This window comes from Panulirus ornatus, chromosome 21 (assembly GCF_036320965.1).
Source record: "Panulirus ornatus isolate Po-2019 chromosome 21, ASM3632096v1, whole genome shotgun sequence".
Taxonomy (NCBI): Eukaryota; Metazoa; Arthropoda; class Malacostraca; order Decapoda; family Palinuridae; genus Panulirus; species Panulirus ornatus.
The window spans coordinates 22,585,771-22,605,770 of record NC_092244.1 but is presented as its reverse complement, the minus strand read 5'-3'; the positions used below and the strand labels follow the sequence as shown (position 1 = coordinate 22,605,770).

General features: G+C 43.0%; 1 protein-coding gene across 3 annotated transcripts in view; it reads right to left on the bottom strand.

The window, feature by feature from the left end:
• Positions 1–20,000, bottom strand: part of LOC139756401 (uncharacterized) — a 150,935-nt gene that overhangs the window by 76,161 nt on the left and 54,774 nt on the right. For all 3 annotated transcript variants that reach the window (XM_071675826.1, XM_071675825.1, XM_071675827.1), the window contains exons 4-6: positions 9,137–9,211; positions 8,420–8,577; positions 8,147–8,276 (exon numbers count right to left, since the gene is read on the bottom strand). In XM_071675826.1, the coding sequence (XP_071531927.1) occupies positions 8,147–8,276; positions 8,420–8,577; positions 9,137–9,211 (363 nt within the window). The remainder of the gene's footprint in view (positions 1–8,146; positions 8,277–8,419; positions 8,578–9,136; positions 9,212–20,000) is intronic.

Here is a 20,000-nt window from a genome sequence, read left to right as displayed (position 1 = left end):
ACCTAGCAGGGTATGGTATGGCACAGTGTCACTCAACAGGGCATGGTAGGGCACAGTGTGACCGAGTATGTCATGGTATGACAGAGTAAGACCTAGGAATATATAGTATGGCACAATGTGACCCAGCAAGGTGTATCATCTAACAGTGTGACCTAAGAGGACATGATGTGGCACAATGTAACATAAATGGGCGTAGTATGGCTTAGCATGACCTAGTAGAGCATATTATGACACAGTGTGACCTAGCAGGGTATGATACCGCACAGTGTGACCTAGTAGTTCATGGCATCGCACAATGTGCCCTAGCAGGGCATGACATGGCATACTGTGACTTAGCTGGGAATGGTATGGCACAGTATGACTTAACGGGTATGATATGGCAAAATGTGACCTAAGGGCATAGTATGTCACTGTGTGACCTAACAAAGTATGGTATGGCACAGTGTGAACAAGCCGGGCATGATATGGCACAGTGTGACCTAGCAGAGCATGGTATGGATCAGTGTGACCTAGCAGGTCATTGTATGGTAAATTGTGACTTAACAGGGCATAGTATATCTCAGTGTGACCTTGCAGGTCATATGGTACACAGTGACCTTGCAGGTCATAACTTAGTGTGACTAAGCAGGGTATGGTATGGCACAGTGTAACCTAACAGATCATGGTATGGTACAGTGTGACTTAGCAGGGAATAATATGTCGCAGTGTGACCTAGCAGGGCATATGCCACAGAGTGACCTAGCAAGGCATATTGCACAGTGACCTAAATGGGCACAGTATAGCTTAGTATATAACCTAGCAGGGCATGGGATAGCACAGTATGGCCAAGCAGAGCATGTTATGACACATTCTGACCTAGCAGGGCATGGTATGTCACAGTGTGACCTAACAGGTCATGGTATGGCTCAGTTTGACCTAGTAGGCAGTGATATGGCACAGTGTAACCTAGCAGGGAATGATGTGGATCAATGTAACCTAGCAGTGCATGGTATAGCACAATTTGAAATAGCAGGTAACAGTGTGTAGCAGCGTGACCTAGCAGGGCAAGGTAAGGCACAATATAACCTAGCAAGTCATAGCATGTCGCAGTTTGACCTAGATGAGTATGGTGTAGCACAATGTGGCCTAAATGGGAATAGTATAGCTCAGTATGACCTAGTAGGACATGATATGGCACAGTGTGACCTATCAGTTCTTGGTATACACAATGTGACTTAGCAAGGCATGACATGGCATAGTGTGACTTAGCTGGGCATGTTATGGTTCAGTGTGATTTAGCAGGGTATGATATGCACAGTGTGAATTAATAGGGCATGGCACAGCACGATATGACCTAAGGGAAACATGGTAAAGTGTGACCTAGCTAGAAATGTTTGGCACAGTGTGTCCTACCACGGCATGATATGGCACAGTGTTACCTAGCAGGTCATGGTATGGCTAGGTGTGACTTAGCAGGGTATGGTATGGCAGTGTGACCTATAAGGTCATGGTATAACACAATGTGACCTAGCAGAGTATGGTGAGGCACAGTGTGACTTAGCAGGGCATGGAATGGCACAGTGACCTAACTGGTCATGGTATGGCACAAAGTGACTAAGCAGGGAATGATATAGCACAGTGTGACCTACCAGGGCATGGTAAGGCACAATGTGAAATAGCAGGGAATGGCAAGTCGCAGCGTAGCATTGTATGGCACAGTTTGATCTACCAGGGCATGGTGTGGCACGGTGTGACCTAGCAGTTCATGATAGCACGATGTGACCTATCAGGGCATGACACAGCATAGTGCGACTTAGCTGGGCATGGAATGGCTCAATGTGATCTAGCAGGGCATGGTATGTCACAGTGTGACTCAACAGGGCATGGTATGGCACAGTGTGACGTAGCACGGCATGGTATGGCGCAGTGTGAATCAAGAGCATGGTATGGCACAGTGTGATCCTAGCAGATCATGGTATGGCACAGTGTGACCTAAGGGCATATATGGCACAGTGTAAAATAGCAGGGCATGGTATGGCACAGAGTGACCTGACAGATCATGGTATGGCACAGTGTAACCTTCAATGGCACAGTGTGACCTAACAGGTCATGGTATGGCACAGTGTGACCCAGCAGCTTAATGTGGCACAATATGACCTAGCAGGGCAGGATGTAACACAATGTAACATAAATGGACAATGGCTCAGTGTGACGTAATACTGCATGGTATGTCAGTGTGTCCTAGCAGGGCATGGTATGTCACAATGTGACCTAGCAGGGTATGGTATGTCACAATGTGACCTAGCAGGGTATGGTATGTCACAATGTGACCTAGCAGGGCATGGTATGTCACAATGTGACCTAGCAGGGCATGGTATGTCACAATGTGACCTAGAGGGGCATGGTATGTCACAATGTGACTAGCAGGCTATAGTATGGGACACTGTGACTTATCAAGGTCTTCATATGGTAGAGAGTGACCTAGCAAGGCATGGTGTAACAAACTGTGACCTAGTAGGTCACAGTACAGCTCAGTGTGACTTAGCAGGTCATAGTAAGGCAGAATGTAACTTAACAGAGCATATTATCTAACAGTGTGGCCTAGCAGGTCATGGCATGACACAATGTGACTTAAATGAGCATATTAGGGCTCAGCGTGACGTAGTAGGGCATGGCATATCTAGCAGGGCATGGAATGTCACAGTGTAACATAGCAGGGCGTGGTATGGCACGGTATGGCACAGCGTGAACATACAGGGTATGACGTGGTTCAGTGTGACTTAGCAAGGCATAATATGATACAATGTGAAATAGCAGGACATAGTATGTCGCAGCGTGACCTAGCACGGCATGATATGGTACAACATGAAATAGCATGGCAAAGATTGACCTAGTAGAGAGTGACATTGCACAATGTGACCTAGCAGCTCATGGTATGGCACAATGTGCCCTAGCAGAGCATGGTATAGCACAGTGCGATTAAGCTCGGCATGGTATGGTTTAGGGTGATCTAGCAGAGTATGGTATGGCACAGTGTGACTTAACAGGGGGTAGTCTGGCACAGCGTGACCTAGCACAGCATGTTATGGCACAGTGGAACCTAGGAATTTATGGTATGACACAATGTGACCTACCGGAGCATGATTCAACATTGTGCCTTTAAGAGGGCATGATGTAGCATAATGCCACACAAATGGGCATCTCATAGCTCACTTTGACCTAGCAGGGAATGATATGGCACAGTGTGACCTAGCAGTTCATGATATGGCACAATTTGATCTAACAGGGTATGGTATAGCATAGTCTGACAGCTGGATATAGTATGGTTCAGTGTGATCTAGCAAGGTATGCTATGGCACAGTTTGATTAACATGTTATGGCAAAATGCGACGTAAGGGCTTGATATGGCACAGTGTGTTCTAGCAGGGCATGGTTTGGCACAGTGTGAACTAAGAGCATGGTATGACATGGTGTAACCTAGGAGGGCATGGTATGGCACAGTGTGACCTGGCTCACTGTGTATTAGCAGGCCATGGTATGGCACATATGACCTACAGGGCATGGTAAAGCACAGTATGACCTATCAGGGCATCGTATGACACAGAGTTACCTCGCACGGCATGGCATGGCTCAGTGTGACCTAGCAGGTCATGGTATGGCCTAGTATGACTTAGCAGGACATGGTATGGCAGTGTGACCTAGCAGGTCATGGTATGGCACAGTGTGATCTAGCAGGTTATGGTATGGCACAGTGTGACCTAGAAGGGCGTAGTATCTAACAGTGTGACCACGCAGAACATGGAGTGAAACAATGTTATCTAGAAGGGCATGGTACGTCACAGTATGACCTAGCAGGGCATGGTATGGCACAGTATTACCTAGCATGTCATGGTATGGCTCTTTGTAACTTAGCAGGATATGGCATGGCACAGTGTGACCTATCAGGTCATGTTATGGCAGAGGTTGACCTAGCAGTTCGTGGTATGGCAAAATGTGACCTAGCACGGAATAGTATCTAATTGTGTGATTAAGCAGGGATTAGTGGGACACAATGTGACATGAATAGGCATAGTTCACCTTAGTGTCATCTAGACGGGCATAGTATGGCACAGTGTGACTTAACAGGGTATGATGTGACACTGTGTGGCCTAAGGGCAAAATATCACACAATGTGTCCTATGGCTTGGCACAGTGTGACCTAGCAGGGCATGATATGGCACTATGTGAAATAGCAGGGCATGGTATGTCACAGTGTGACCTAGCAGGTCATGGTATGGTAGAATATGACCTTGCAAGACATAGTATGTCTCAGTGTGACCTAGGTGCATCGTGTGGCACAAAGTTACCTTTTCTTTTTTTTTTTTTTTTTTTTTTTTGCTTTGTCGCTGTCTCCCGCGTTGGCGAGGTAGCGCAAGGAAACAGACGAAAGAAATGGCCCAACCCACCCCCATACACATGTATATACATACGTCCACACACGCAAATATACATACCTACACAGCTTTCCATGGTTTACCCCAGACGCTTCACATGCCTTGATTCAATCCACTGACAGCACGTCAACCCCGGTATACCACATCGCTCCAATTCACTCTATTCCTTGCCCTCCTTTCACCCTCCTGCATGTTCAGGCCCCGATCACACAAAATCTTTTTCACTCCATCTTTCCACCTCCAATTTGGTCTCCCTCTTCTCCTCGTTCCCTCCACCTCCGACACATATATCCTCTTGGTCAATCTTTCCTCACTCATTCTCTCCATGTGCCCAAACCATTTCAAAACACCCTCTTCTGCTCTCTCAACCACGCTCTTTTTATTTCCACACATCTCTCTTACCCTTACGTTACTTACTCGATCAAACCACCTCACACCACACATTGTCCTCAAACATCTCATTTCCAGCACATCCATCCTCCTGCGCACAACTCTATCCATAGCCACGCCTCGCAACCATACAACATTGTTGGAACCACTATTCCTTCAAACATACCCATTTTTGCTTTCCGAGATAATGTTCTCGACTTCCACACATTCTTCAAGGCTCCCAGAATTTTCGCCCCCTCCCCCACCCTATGATCCACTTCCGCTTCCATGGTTCCATCCGCTGCCAGATCCACACCCAGATATCTAAAACACTTCACTTCCTCCAGTTTTTCTCCATTCAAACTCACCTCCCAAATGACTTGACCCTCAACCCTACTGTACCTAATAACCTTGCTCTTATTCACATTTACTCTTAACTTTCTTCCTTCACACACTTTACCAAACTCAGTCACCAGCTTCTGCAGTTTCTCACATGAATCAGCCACCAGCGCTATATCATCAGCGAACAACAACTGACTCACTTCCCAAGCTCTCTCATCCCCAACAGACTTCATACTTGCCCCTCTTTCCAAAACTCTTGCATTCACCTCCCTAACAACCCTATCCATAAACAAAGTTACCTAAATGGGCATAATATGGTTCTGGTTGATCTAGAAGGTCATAGTATGGCTCAGTGTGACTTAGTAGTGCATGTTACGGCACAGTGTGACTTTGCAGTTCATGGTATGGTACAATGTGACCTAGCAGGGCATAGTATGTCGCAGTGTGACCTAGCAGGTCAATGTATGGCAGAATGTGAACTAAAAGGGCATCGCACAGTGTGACATATCAGGGCATAGTATGTCGCAGTATGACCAAGCAGGGCAAGGCATGGCAGAATGTGACATGAAAGGACATAGTGTGGCTATGTGTGACTTATCAAGGCATAGTTTGGTGCAGTGTGACCTAGAAGGCCATGGTATGGCACACTGTGACTTAGCAGAGCATGGCATGGTGCAGCGTGACGTAGCAAGTCATAACATGACACACTGTGTTCCAACAGTATGGCTCAGTGTGTCCTACTATGTTATGGACTAGCAGTGCATGGTATGACTCACTGTGACCTAACAGGGCATGATATGGCTGAGTGTGAACTGGCAGTGCATGGTATGGAACAGTGTGACGTAGCGGGACATGTTATGGCCCAGTGTGCTGTAGCAGAGCATGGTTTAACAAAGGGTGACCTTTAAGGACATGTTATGATTCAGTGTGACATGGCAGAGCAAATATGGTGAGTGTGACTTAGGGCATGAGACAGTAGAGTGAGACTTAGGACTTGGTATGACACAGTGTGATCTAATAGAACATGGTATGGCACAGTGTGACCTAACAGGGCAAGCTATGGCACAGAGTAACCTAGCATGGCATTATAAGGCAACGCCTGATACAGAGAAGCACACAGGAACAAAGTACAATGCCAGAGGCATGACACAGAAAGTCATCTTGTCATAGTGTGGCATAGCTTGACGTGACAAGGGTGAATGAGATAGGTGGGCGTGATAACTAAACGTAACATTACAAAACGTAACATAACATGACAAGGTGTGAAACAGCATGACATGACATGGAAAGGCGTGAGATGGTAAGGCTTCATGTGACCAGCTCTAACACAGTCAGATATGTCATGATAATCTGTGACGTAGGAGGACATGGCCCGTGGGGGTACGCATTCTACAATTACTCGAGCGGCAGCGCATCATATGCCACTGGGTAACATGTCATAGGCTGGAGGTATAACAGAATACACAGAATCACAAAGAAATGGCTGAGATTGTTAGATGTACCACAGTAAGTTACAACATAGCGAGATGTCACGCAGCATAGAACAAACGGCATGCATCACTTGGCAAGGTATTACGTGCAGAGTGTTGCATGACACCTGCATACTCTAGCACAGTATGACGTGCACTATGTTGTACGACACCTGTAAGACGGATTGAGACATGGTAATATGGTAATATATGACACATGTGGTGTCACATATCATCTTTGTGACGTAGCACGACACGACATATCAGGTGTCTCATGACACCTGTGTAACGAACCACTTTATTAGTACACACTGTGTGTCATATGACACTTACATGACACAAGAAAGCCATGACATTGGCTCTTATACGACATTTCTAATGATGTAGCAGGTGTTATAACACATAGCATTGTACACACAGTGTTATACTACACCAACAACAGTAGGTGTTACAACACATAGCATAGTACACATAGTGTTATACTACACCAACAACAGTAGTTGTTACAACACATAGCATAGTACACATAGTGTTATACTACACCAACAACAGTAGGTGTTGCAACACATAGCATAGTACACATAGTGTTATACTACACTAACAACAATAGGTGTTACAACACATAGCATAGTACACATAGTGTTATACTATACCAACAACAGTAGGTGTTACAACACATAGCGTAGCACACATAGTGTTATACTACACTAACAACAGTAGGTGTTACAACACATAGCATAGTACACATAGTGTTATACTACACCAACAACAGTAGGTGTTACAACACATAGCATAGTACACATAGTGTTATACTACACCAACAACAGTAGGTGTTACAACACATAGCATAGTACACATAGTGTTATACTACACCAACAACAATAGGTGTTACAACACAGCATAGCACAGCGTTATACTACACCAACAACAGTAGGAGTTACAGCACATAGCATAGTACACATAGTGTTATACTACACCAACAACAGTAGTTGTTACAACACATAGCATAGTACACATAGTGTTATACTACACCAACAACAGTAGGTGTTACAACACATAGCATAGTACACATAGTGTTATACTACACCAACAACAATAGGTGTTACAACACAGCATAGCACAGCGTTATACTACACCAACAACAGTAGGAGTTACAGCACATAGCATAGTACACATAGTGTTATACTACACCAACGACAAAGGTGTCACATGACACCTGAATAATGAGGTCATATGATCAGTCACATGTTACCTGCATAACGTAACAATGCATGACATACGGCACGATCAATAACACAGCATGACGTGACAGTAAGCGTAGGAGGAAGCTATGAAAACTGCAAGTGTAACACAAGTGTGACAAGGCTTGATTATAACATGATAAGGTGTGACATGATGTAGCACAACATATCAAGTCTTAATCTATCAAAGTATTTTATGTCAAGAAACGACATAGCACAATGCATGATATGTCACAAGAAGGGGCGTAACGAGTGTAGGTGCACTACGTACGTGATGGTGTGAACAACATGATGGGTGAATGTGCCTACTTACTGGCTGGCCTCGTCGCCAACACTGAAGTACCTCCATTGTGATGATTTCTGTCCTTGCTCGGCAGTCTGGGCCTTCAACTTCAGCGAATATGAATGTGCACCGCCGGTTAGCGAGTGGAGATTGTCATTTCCTGAAGATGACAAACCAAAGTTACATCACTCACTCATTTGGCTAGTACCACCAACGAACATGAGCGGCACCACTGGAGGATATATAACCTTGTACTCTGCAGTGTTTACAAATACAAACGTGTATAAGTAGCCCCTGTCTTACCCAGCCAGTATTCTCCCTCAGGATCCCCGAAGCCGTTCTTGTAATCATGCCAGGTCCTGGTGAAGTTCTCGTGTGGAGGCTGGCTGCGGCGAGCGAGGATCACCGTCCACACTTGACCGTCCTCAACCTCGCAGTATACGTGCACACCTGCTGGTGAACTGACCAACACCACTGTTATCATAACTGGCAAATAGAATCTGCGAGGTGAAACCACACAGGAAACTGGTTGTGACAACTACAGCAACGGCAGGTGTGTTATTCATGGGTCGAAATGTGACTACCTCTCCCCCTCTGCCGGCTACTTGATCTCTCTGGTCTTTGGCCAAAATTCATCTGTAGCAACTTCTGTTGTGCTACTAATGTGTAACTGCCTCTCATGATAATGTGGAACTGCCTCTCATGATAATGTGTAACTGCCTCTCATGATAATGAATACGAAGTGTCAACATGTACCAATCTGTGAGTTAGATCATGACCCTACCTTTGTCAGTGGTCACGTATGAACGCGCACTTTCAATGAGCATACAAACCTCCAACAGGAAGGCTCGAACCCGGGACCTTGTGTGTGTGTGTGTGTGTGTGTGTGTGTGTGTGTTGTACGGGCATTCAGCTACCCGTTCCGTCTCAGAAGATTCTATAGAAGTTTTATTTCGTTCAGCTGCTGGTGAGATGATGCTACATGTAAGGCAAAAAGTCTAAGTTCAAGACAGAACTCACCTGCTGGGGAAGATCTGAAGAACTTTGCTCTCCTTCACTCCCAGATTATGAAGTTCCTCGCAGTCCACTGGAAGTCTGGTTGTGACAGAGGATAATCACAAAAGTATTAGTCAGCTTATGATAAGTTATCTGAAAAAGCGCGAATTTTGTCAATGCAAATTTGACATTTTCGTTCAAATGAGTAGGAAAAAGTATGATGTTAGACGACACATGATAAAAGACATACGTATGGTTGTCTATCACATGTTCCACATGCGCGTACTAAACGTACTGGATAACCTTAGGGGAGGAGAGTCCCTTTCTATTTCCCTCCTCATGTCGTCCTGGATCATATAGAATCAAACACCCAACACAAGAACCCGATCGTCACGATCTTTTTTCCAACTCACTCGACTATTTTTCTTTTTCTTCTGAACGTCTCACTGTAAACACATTGCGTCTGCTTCCTTATGGTCTTCTGACCACAATCTTACAACTGAATAGACCTAAATTCAACTAGCAACAGACCAATCCAAACGAGGCTGTTTGTGACGGTGGAAGAGAACAGACACTTATGATTAACGTGGCAGGAGTAGAAAGACAAACTTCGGTGTAATGTCAGTCGTGGATTTAGAGCGAAATATTTATCAAGTCGACACTTAAACGTATCTACGATACTGCTTTCAACTACTCTGGCTAGTAAATCTTTCCATATGTTAAGAACCTGTTAAGAAGAAGTACTTCGCCTCATTCGAAGTAAACCATTTATCCATTACTACGAGTGTAGTCAGACGAATCTATCCTTAAGTAGCTCTAAACGCCAACTGGCACTTTGGGAGAGACTATAGCTGCAATCTCTAAGCAGCGGCTATTCTCACTGTATAGGTTCATACGTCTAAAGTGGATTATCTATACCGTCTGACAAGTAAGCAGAATCGTAGAATTTTAGCGAAGTTTACTTGACATATTACAAGTGAACTAAACCTAAGAATTAATCTAGTATCCTGCAAACCCAGAACCAAACAAGGTAAGAATTTGAAATTCTGTAACTCGGAAATGGATTAAGACGGGAAAAGCACTCGGTCTATAAGAAGAGGGTTATGTGGGGTTTACAATGAATGAACCAAAAAAGATCAATGAGTGAATTTAAAGTTCATACATCTGAGACAACAAGGCCGGGGAAATCATTTCGTGAAGCCGAGAAATGGGATCAGAAGTTAACTTTGTTGGAGGAGGAAATAAAGATACTGAGGAATCAAATTAATGCTCATGAAAAACGTCCTCAGATGGGAAGGGATCCGAGGCAAATGAAATATACAATCAAAGGTCATGGACAACAGATCGATTCATATGACGGGATTCAGAAGGAATGTCATTAGGTGACAGAAGGCGATATAGGTAAAAAGCATCAGAGAAATTAGTCAGGATTGTCTTTGGATGTCCATAGAATGGATGAATTCTTGAAAAAGGAGTCGTTTCCATAACACAGAAACCAATGACTAAGAGACAGGGAACAGTAACAATAATCTGGCATGTCAGGGGATACTGAGGGCATGTCAAGGGAAGAGAAAGAGAAACAAAGAATACAGTCAAGAGAGAGAGAGAGGGGGGAAGGGGGAAAGGGTGAATTAGACGTCATATAAGACAAGAGGATGGGACAGCCTCGCCAGTACTGCCAATAGTGCTAGGTTAATGAAACGTTAGACAAAAAAGTAATACATATAATTTGTCTATGAATTAGTAGGAAATGACAGAATTGTAAATCAAGGATCGAATCAGGGAAAGTGAGCCTGATAGTGTTGAAATGTATGTAAGTAACAGAGGCAGAACTTAGTAAAGAGATACGATATCACATATTGTGACCAGAGGGATATGTGATGGCAAGGAGGAAAACAGAAGGCAAGGGAGGAGGAGGAGGAGGAGAGGAATGATCGTCTTGATAAGACAAACTTTTTGTTTGAAGAGAAAACACTTGAACATTTGTTGAAACAATACATAATGGGAAGAACAGCTGTAGGAAAAAAAACTTCATAATGGTGTTAAATATGAATAATTCTTTTGAAAATTTCAATGAGCAAGAACAAATAAATTTTGTTAAGAATGCTGGAATAGTCTAGTCCGGATGGTATATGAAGCAGTGCAACACGCACTGGGCAAGTTTTGACGATGGAAGGATTCCTTTTCAGAGATAACTGGAGAAATTTGGATTCTCCTAATGAGTAAAAATCCCTTACACAGGACAGTTTCTATTGACAGTAAGTTCATTTATCACTCAGTCCATCCGATCTTAGGATCGGATGCACCGAGTGATAAATGAAATGATAAATAAATAGATAGATAAATATAGAAAAAGAGAGGCAAGTATGCAGGCTGTTGTGGATGAGAGAGTTTGGGAAGTGAGTCATTTGTTGTTCGCTGATGGTACAGCGCTGATGGCTCATTCAGGTGAGAAACTGCAGAAGCTGGTGACTGAGTTTGGTAAAGTGTGTGAAAGAAGAAAGTTCAGAATAAATGTGAATAAGAGTAAGGTTATTAGGTACATTAGGGTTGAGGGTCAAGTCAATTGGGAGGTAAGTTTGAATGGAGAAAAACTGGAGGAAATGAGGTGTTTTAGATATCTGGGAGTGCATTTGGCAGCGGATGGAACATGGAAGCGGAAGTGAATCATAGGGTGGGGGAGGGGGCGGGAATTCTGGGAACGTTGAAGAATGTGTGGAAGTCGAGAACATTATCTTGGAAAGCAAAAATGGGTATGTTTGAAGGAATAGTGGTTCCAACAATGTTGTATTGTTGCAAGGCGTGGGCTATAGATAGAGTTCTGCGGAGGAGGGTGGATGTGCTGGAAATGAGATTTTTGAGGACAATATGAGGTAAGAGAGATGTGTGGAAATAAAAAGAGTGTGGTTGAGAGAGCAGAAGAGGGTGTTTTGAAATGGTTTGGTTACATGGAGAGAATGAGTGAGGAAAGATTGACCAAGAGGATATATGTGTCAGAGGTGGAGGGAACGAGAAGTGGGGGACCAAATTGGAGGTGGAAAGATGGAGTGAAAAAGATTTTGAGTGATCGGCGCCTAAACATGCAGGAGGGTGAAAGGCGTGCAAGGAATAGAGTGAATTGGAACGATGTGGTATACCGGGGTCCACTTGCTGTCAATGGATTGAACCAGGGCATGTGAAGTGTCTGGGGTAAACCATGGAAAGTTCTGTGGGGCCTGGATGTGGAAAGGGAGCTGTGGTTTCAGTGCATTATTACATGACAGCTAGACACTGAGTGTGAACGAATGGGGCCTTTGTTGTCTTTTCCTAGCGCTACCCCGCACACATGAGGGGGGAGGGTTTTGTTATTCCATGTGTGGCGGGGTGGCGATGGGAATGAATAAAGGCAGACAGTATGAATTATGTACATGGGTATATATGTATATGTCTGTGTGGGTATATATCTATATACATTGAGATGTATAGGTAAGTATATTTGCGTGTGTGGACGTGTATGTATATACATGTGTATGTGGGTGGGTTGGGCCATTCTTTCGTCTATTTCCTTGCGCTACTTCGCTAACGCGGGAGACAACGCCAAAGCAAAATGAATAAATAGATATATATATTTTTTTTCAAACTATTTGCCATTTCCCGCATTAGCAAGGTAGCGTTAAGAACAGACGACTGAGCATCTGAGGGAATATCCTCACCCGGCCCCCTTCTCTGTTCCTTCTTTTGGAAAATTAAAAAAAAAAAAGCAAGATGGGAGGATTTCCAGACCCCCGCTCCCTCCCCTCTTAGTCGCCCTCTACGGCACGAAGGGAATACGTGGGAAGTATTCTTTCTCTCCTATCCCCAGGGATATATATATATATATATATATATATATATATATATATATTATATATATATATATATATATATATTATATATATATTTTTTTTTTTTTCTTTTTTTTTTTTTGCTTTCTCGCTGTCTCCCGCGTTTGCGAGGTAGCGCAAGGAAACAGACGAAAAAAATGGCCCAACCCACCCCCATACACATGTATATACATACACGTCCACACACGTAAATAAACATACCCATACATCTCAATGTACACATATATATACACACACAGACACATAAACATCCCCTCCCCCCCTCATGTGTGCGAGGTAGCGCTAGGAAAAGACAACAAAGGCCCCATTCGTTCACACTCAGTCTCTAGCTCTCATGCAATAATGCCCGAAACCACAGCTCCCTTTCCACATCCAGGCCCCACACAACTTTCCATGGTTTAACCCAGACCCTTCACATGCCCTTATTCTATCCATTGACAGCACTTCGACCCCGGTATACCACATCGATCCAATTCACTCTTTTCCTTGCACGCCTTTCACCCTCCTGCATGTTCAGGCCCCGATCACTCAAAATCTTTTTCAGTCAATCTTTCCACCTCCAATTTGGTCTCCCACTTCTCCTCGTTCCCTCCACGTCCGACACATATATCCTCTTGGTCAATCTTTCCTCATTCATTCTCTCCATGTGCCCAAACCATTTCAAAACACCCTCTTCTGCGCTCTCAACCACGATCTTTTTATTTCCACACATCTCTCTTACCCTTACATTAGTTACTCGATCAAACCACCTCACACCACACATTGTCCTCAAATATCTCATTTCCAGCACATCCACCCTCCTGCGCACAACTCTATCCATAGCCCACGCCTCGCAACCATACAACATTGTTGGAACCACTATTCCTTCAAACATACCCATTTTTGCTTTCCGAGATAATGTTCTCGACTTCCACACATTCTTCAAGGCTACCAGGATTTTCGCCCCCTTCCCACTCTATGATTCACTTCCGCTTCCATGGTTCCATCCGCTGCCAGATCCACTCCCAGATATCTACAACACTTTACTTCTTCCAGTTTTTCTCCATTCAAACTTACCTCCCAATTGACTTGACCCTCAACCCTACTGTACCAAAAAACTTGCTCTTATTCTCATTTACTTTTACCTTTCCCCTTTCACACACTTTACCAAACTCAGTCACCAGCTTCTGCACTTTCTCACATGAATCGGCCACCAGCGCTGTATCATCAGCGAACAACAGCTGACTCACTTCCCAAGCTCTCTCATCCCCAACAGACTTCATGCTTGCAACTCTTTCCAAAACTCTTGCATTCACCTCCCTAACAACCCCATCCATACACAAATCAAACAACCATGGAGACATCACACACCCGTGCCGCAAACCTACATTCACTGAGAACCAATCACTTTCCTCTCTTCCTACACGTACACATGCCTTACATCCTCGATAAAAACTTTTCACTGCTTCTAACAACTTGCCTCCCACACCATATATTCTTAGTACCTTCCACAGAGCATCTCTATCAACTCTATCATATGCCCTCTTCAGATCCATATATGCTACATACAAATCCATTTGCTTTTCTAAGTATTTCTCATATACATTCTTCAAAGCAAACACCTGATCCACACATCCTCTATCACTTCTGAAACCACACTGCTTTTCCCCAATCTGATGCTCTGTACATGCCTTCACCCTCTCAATCAATACCCTCCCATATAATTTACCAGGAATACTCAACAAACTTATACCTCTGTAATTTGAGCACTCACTCTTATCCCCTTTCCTTTGTACAATGGCACTATGAACGCATTCCGCCAATCCTCAGGCACCTCACCATGAATCATACATACATTAAATAACCTTACCAACCAGTCATCAATACAGTCACCCCCTTTTTAAATAAATTCCACTGCAATACCATCCAAACCTAATGCCTTGCCGGCTTTCATCTTCCGCAAAGCTTTTACTACCTCTTCTCTGTTTACAAAATCATTTTCCCTAACCTTCTCACTTTGCACAACGCCTCGACCAAAACACCCTATATCTGCCACTCTATCATCAAACACATTCAACAAGCTTCAAAATACTCACTCCATCTTCTCACATCACCACTACTTGTTATCACCTCCCCATTAGCCCCCTACACTGAAGTTCCCATTTGCTCCCTTGTCTTACGCACTCTTTTTACCTCCTTCCAGAACATCTTTTTATTCTCCCTAAAATTCAATGATACTCTCTCACCCCAACTCTCATTTGCCCTCTTTTTCACCTCTTGCACCTTTCTCTTGACCTCCTGTCTCTTTCTTTTATACATCTCCCACTAATTTGCATTTTTTCCCTGCAAAATTCGTCCAAATACCTCTCTCTTCTCTTTCACTAATAATCTCACTTCTTCATCCCACCACTCACTACCCTTTCTAATCAACCCACCTCCCACGCTTCTCATGCCACAGGCATCTTTTGCGCAAGCCATCACTGCTTCCCTAAATACGTCTCATTCCTCCCCCACTCCCCTTACCTCCTTTATTCTCACCTTTTTCCATTCTGTACTCAGTCTCTCCTGGTGCTTCCTCACACAAGTCTCCTTCCCAAGCTCACTTACTCTCACCACCCTCTTCACCCCAACATTCTCTCTTCTTTTCTGAAAACCCATACAAACTTCACCTTCGACTCTACAAGATAATGATCAGACATCCCTCCAGTTGCACCTCTCAGCACATTAACATCCAAAAGTCTCTCTTTCGAGCGCCTGTCAATTAACACGTAATCCAATAACGCTCTCTGTCCATCTCTCCTACTTACATACGTATACTTATGTATATCTCGCTTTTTAAACCAGGTATTTCCAATCACCTGTCCTTTTTCAGCATATGAATCTACAAGCTCTTCACCATTTCCATTTACAACAGTGAACACCCCATGTATACCACTTAGTCCCTCATATATATATATATATATATATATATATATATATATATATATATATATATATATATATATATATATATATATATATATATATATATATATATATATATATATTTTATACTTTCTCGCTGTCTCCTGCGCTAACGGGGTAGCGCAAGGGAAAAGACGAAAGAATGGCCCAACCCACTCACATACACATGTATATAAATACACGTCCACACACGCACATATACATACCTATACATCTCAACATATACATATATATACACACTCAGACATATGCATATATACACATGTACATAATTCATACGGTCTGCCCTCATTCATCTCCGTCGCCACCCCGCCACACATGAAATGACAACCCCCTCCCCCCGCAAGTGGGAGAAATAGCGCTAGGTAAAGACAACAAAGGCCACATTCGTTCACACTCAGTCTCTAGCTGTCATGTATAATGCACCGAAACCACAGCTCCCTTTCCACATCTAGGCCCCACAAAACTTTCCATGGTTTACCCCAGATGCTTCACATGCCCTGGGTCAATCCACTGAGAGCACGTAGGCCCCGGTATACCATATCGTTCCAATTTACTCTTGTCCTTGCACGCCTTTCACACTCCTGCATTTCAGACCCCGAACACTCAAAATCTTTTTCACTCCGTCTTTCCACCTCCAATTTGGTGTCCCACTTCTCCTCATTCCATCCATCTCCGACACAAATATCCTCTTTGTCAATCTTTCCTCACTCATTCTACCCATGTGAGCAAACCGTTTCAAAACACCCTCTTCTGCTCTCTCAACCACACTCTTTATTATTACCACACATCTCCCTTACCCTTTCATTACTTACTCGATCAAACCACCTCACACCAAATATTGTCCTCAAACTTTTCATTCCCAACACATCCACCCTCTTCCATACATCTCTACCTATAGCCCACGCCTCGTAACCATACAACATTGTTGGAACCACTATTTCTTCAAACCTACCCATTTTTACTTTCCAAGATAACGTTCTCGACTTCCACACATTTTTCAACGCTCCTAGAACTTTTGCCCCCTCCACCGCCCTATGATTCACTTCCGCTTCCATGCTTACATCCGTTTCCAAATCCACTCCCAGATATCTAAAACACTTCACTTCCTCCAGGTTTTCTCCATTCAATCTTCCCTCCTAGTTAACTTATCCCTCAACCCTATTGCACCTAATAACCTTGATCTTATTCACATTCACTCTCAGCTTTCTTCTTTCACACACTTTACCAAACACAGTCACCAACTTCTGCAGTTTCTCACCCGAATCAGCCACCAGCGCTGTGTCATCAGCGAACAACAACTGACTCACATCCCAAGCTCTCTCATCCACAACAGACTGAATACTTGCCAGTCTTTCCAAAACTCTTGCATTCACCTCCCTAACAACCCAATCCATAAACAAATTAAACAACCATGGAGGCATCACACACCCCTGCCGTAAACCAACACTTGCTGAGAACCAATCACTTTCCTCTCTTCCCACACATCCTCGATAAAAACTTTTCACTGCTTCTAACAACTTGCCTCCCACACCATATATTCTTAATACCTTCCACAGAGCACCTCTATCAACTCTATCATATGCCTTCTTCAGATCCATAAATGCTACATACAAATCCATTTGCTTTTCTAAGTATTTCTCATATACATTTTTCAAAGCAAACACCTGATCCACACATCCTCAACCACTTCTGAAACCATACTGCTCTTCCCCAATCTGATGCTCTGTACATGCCTTCACCCTCTCAATCAATACCCTCCCATATAATTTACCAGGAATACTCAACAAACTTATACCTCTGTAATTTGAGCACACACTCTTATCCCCTTTGCCTTTGTACAATGGCACTATGCACGCATTCCGCCAATCCTCAGGCACCTCACCATGAGTCATACATACATTAGATAACCTTACCAGTCAGTCAACAATACAGTCACCCCCTTTTTTTAATAAATTCCACTGCAATGCCATCCAAACCCGCTGCCTTGCCGGCTTTCATCTTTCGCAAAGCTTTTACTACCTCTTCTCTGTTTACCAAATCATTTTCCATAACCTTCTCACTTTGCACACCACCTCTACCAAAACACCCTATATCTGCCATTGTATCATCAAACACATTCAACAAACCCTCAAAATACTTACACCATCAACTTCTCACATCACCATTACTTGTTATCACCTACCCATTAGCCCCCTTCACTGATGTTCCCATTTGCTCCCTTGTCTTACGCACTTTATTTACCTCCTTCCAAACCATCTTTTTATTCTCCCTAAAATTTGATTATACTCTCTCACCCCAACTCTCATTTGCCCTCTTTTTCACCTCTTGCACCTTTCTCTTGACCTCCTGCTTCTTTCTTTTATACATCTCCCACTCATTTGCATTATTTTCCTGCAAAAATCGTCCAAATGCTTCTCTCTTCTCTTTCACTAATAATCTTACTTCTTCATCCCACCACTCACTACCCTTTCTAATCTGCCCACCTCCCACGCTTCTCAACCCACAAGCATCTTTTGCGCGAGCCATTACTCCTTCCCGAAATACATCCTATTCCTCACCCGCTCTCCTTACGTCCTTTGTTCTCATCTTTTTCCATCATGTACTCAGTCTCTCCTGGTACTTCCTCACACAAGTCTCCTTCCCAAGCTCACTTACTCTCACCACTCTCTTCACCCCAGCATTCTCTCTTCTTTTCTGAAAACCTCAACAAATCTCCACCTTCGCCTCCAGAAAATAATGATCAGACATCCCTCCAGTTGCACCTCTCAGCACATTAACATCCAAGAGTCTCTCTTTCCCGTGCCTATCAATTAACACGTAATCCAATAACGCTTTCTGGCCATCTCTCCTGCTTACATACGTATATTTATGCATATCTATCTTTTTAAACCAGGTATTCCCAATCACAAGTCCTTTTTCAGCACATAGATTACAAGCTCTTCACAATTTCCATTTACAATACTGAACATTCCATGTACACCAATTATATATATATATATATATATATATATATATATATATATATATATATATATATATATATATTTATATTATATATATATATATATATAATATATATATATATATATATATATATATATATATATATATATATATATATATATATATATATATATATAATATATATACATATATATATATATATATATATATATATATATATATATATATATATAATATATATATATATATATATATATATATATATGGGTAAAACAGTAAGTTGATGGAGAGAGATGGGATATTACTGGTGCATATGCACCTGGGGATGAGAAGAAAGATCGTGAGAGGCAAGTCTTTTGGGGGCAGATGAATCAGTGTGTTAGTGGTTTTGATGCACAAGACCGGGTTGTAGTGATGGGTGATTTGAATGCAAAGGTGACTAATGTGGCAGTTGAGGGAAAAAATCAGTATACATGGAGTGTTCAGGGTAGTAAATGGAAATGGTGAAGAGCTTGTAGATTTATGTGCTGAAAAAGGACTGGTGATTGGGAAAACCTGGTTTAAAAAGCGAGATATACATAAGTATACGTATGTAAGTAGGAGAGATGGCGAGAGAGTGTTATTGGATTACGTGTTAATTGATAGACGCACGAAAGAGAGACTTTTGGATGTTAATGTGCTGAGAGGTGCAACTGGAGGGATGTCTGATCATTATCTTGTGGACGCGAAGGTGAAGATTTGTGGGGGTTTTCAGAAAAGAAGAGAGAATGTTGGGGTGAAGAGAGTGGTGAGAGTAAGTGAGCTTGGGAAGGAGACTTGTGTGAGGAAGTACCAGGAGAGACTGAGTACAGAATGGAAAAAGGTGAGAACAAGTGAGGTAAGGGGAGTGGGGGAGGAATGGGATGTATTTAGGGAAGCAGTGATGGCTTGCGCAAAAGATGCTTGTGGCATGAGAAGCGTGGGGGGTGGGTTAATTAGAAAGGGTAATGAGTGGTGGGATGAAGAAGTAAGATTATTAGTGAAAGAGAAGAGAGAGGCATTTGGAGGATTTTTGCAGGGAAAAAATGCAAATGAGTGGGAGAGGTATAAAACAAAGAAGCAGGAGGTCAAGAGAA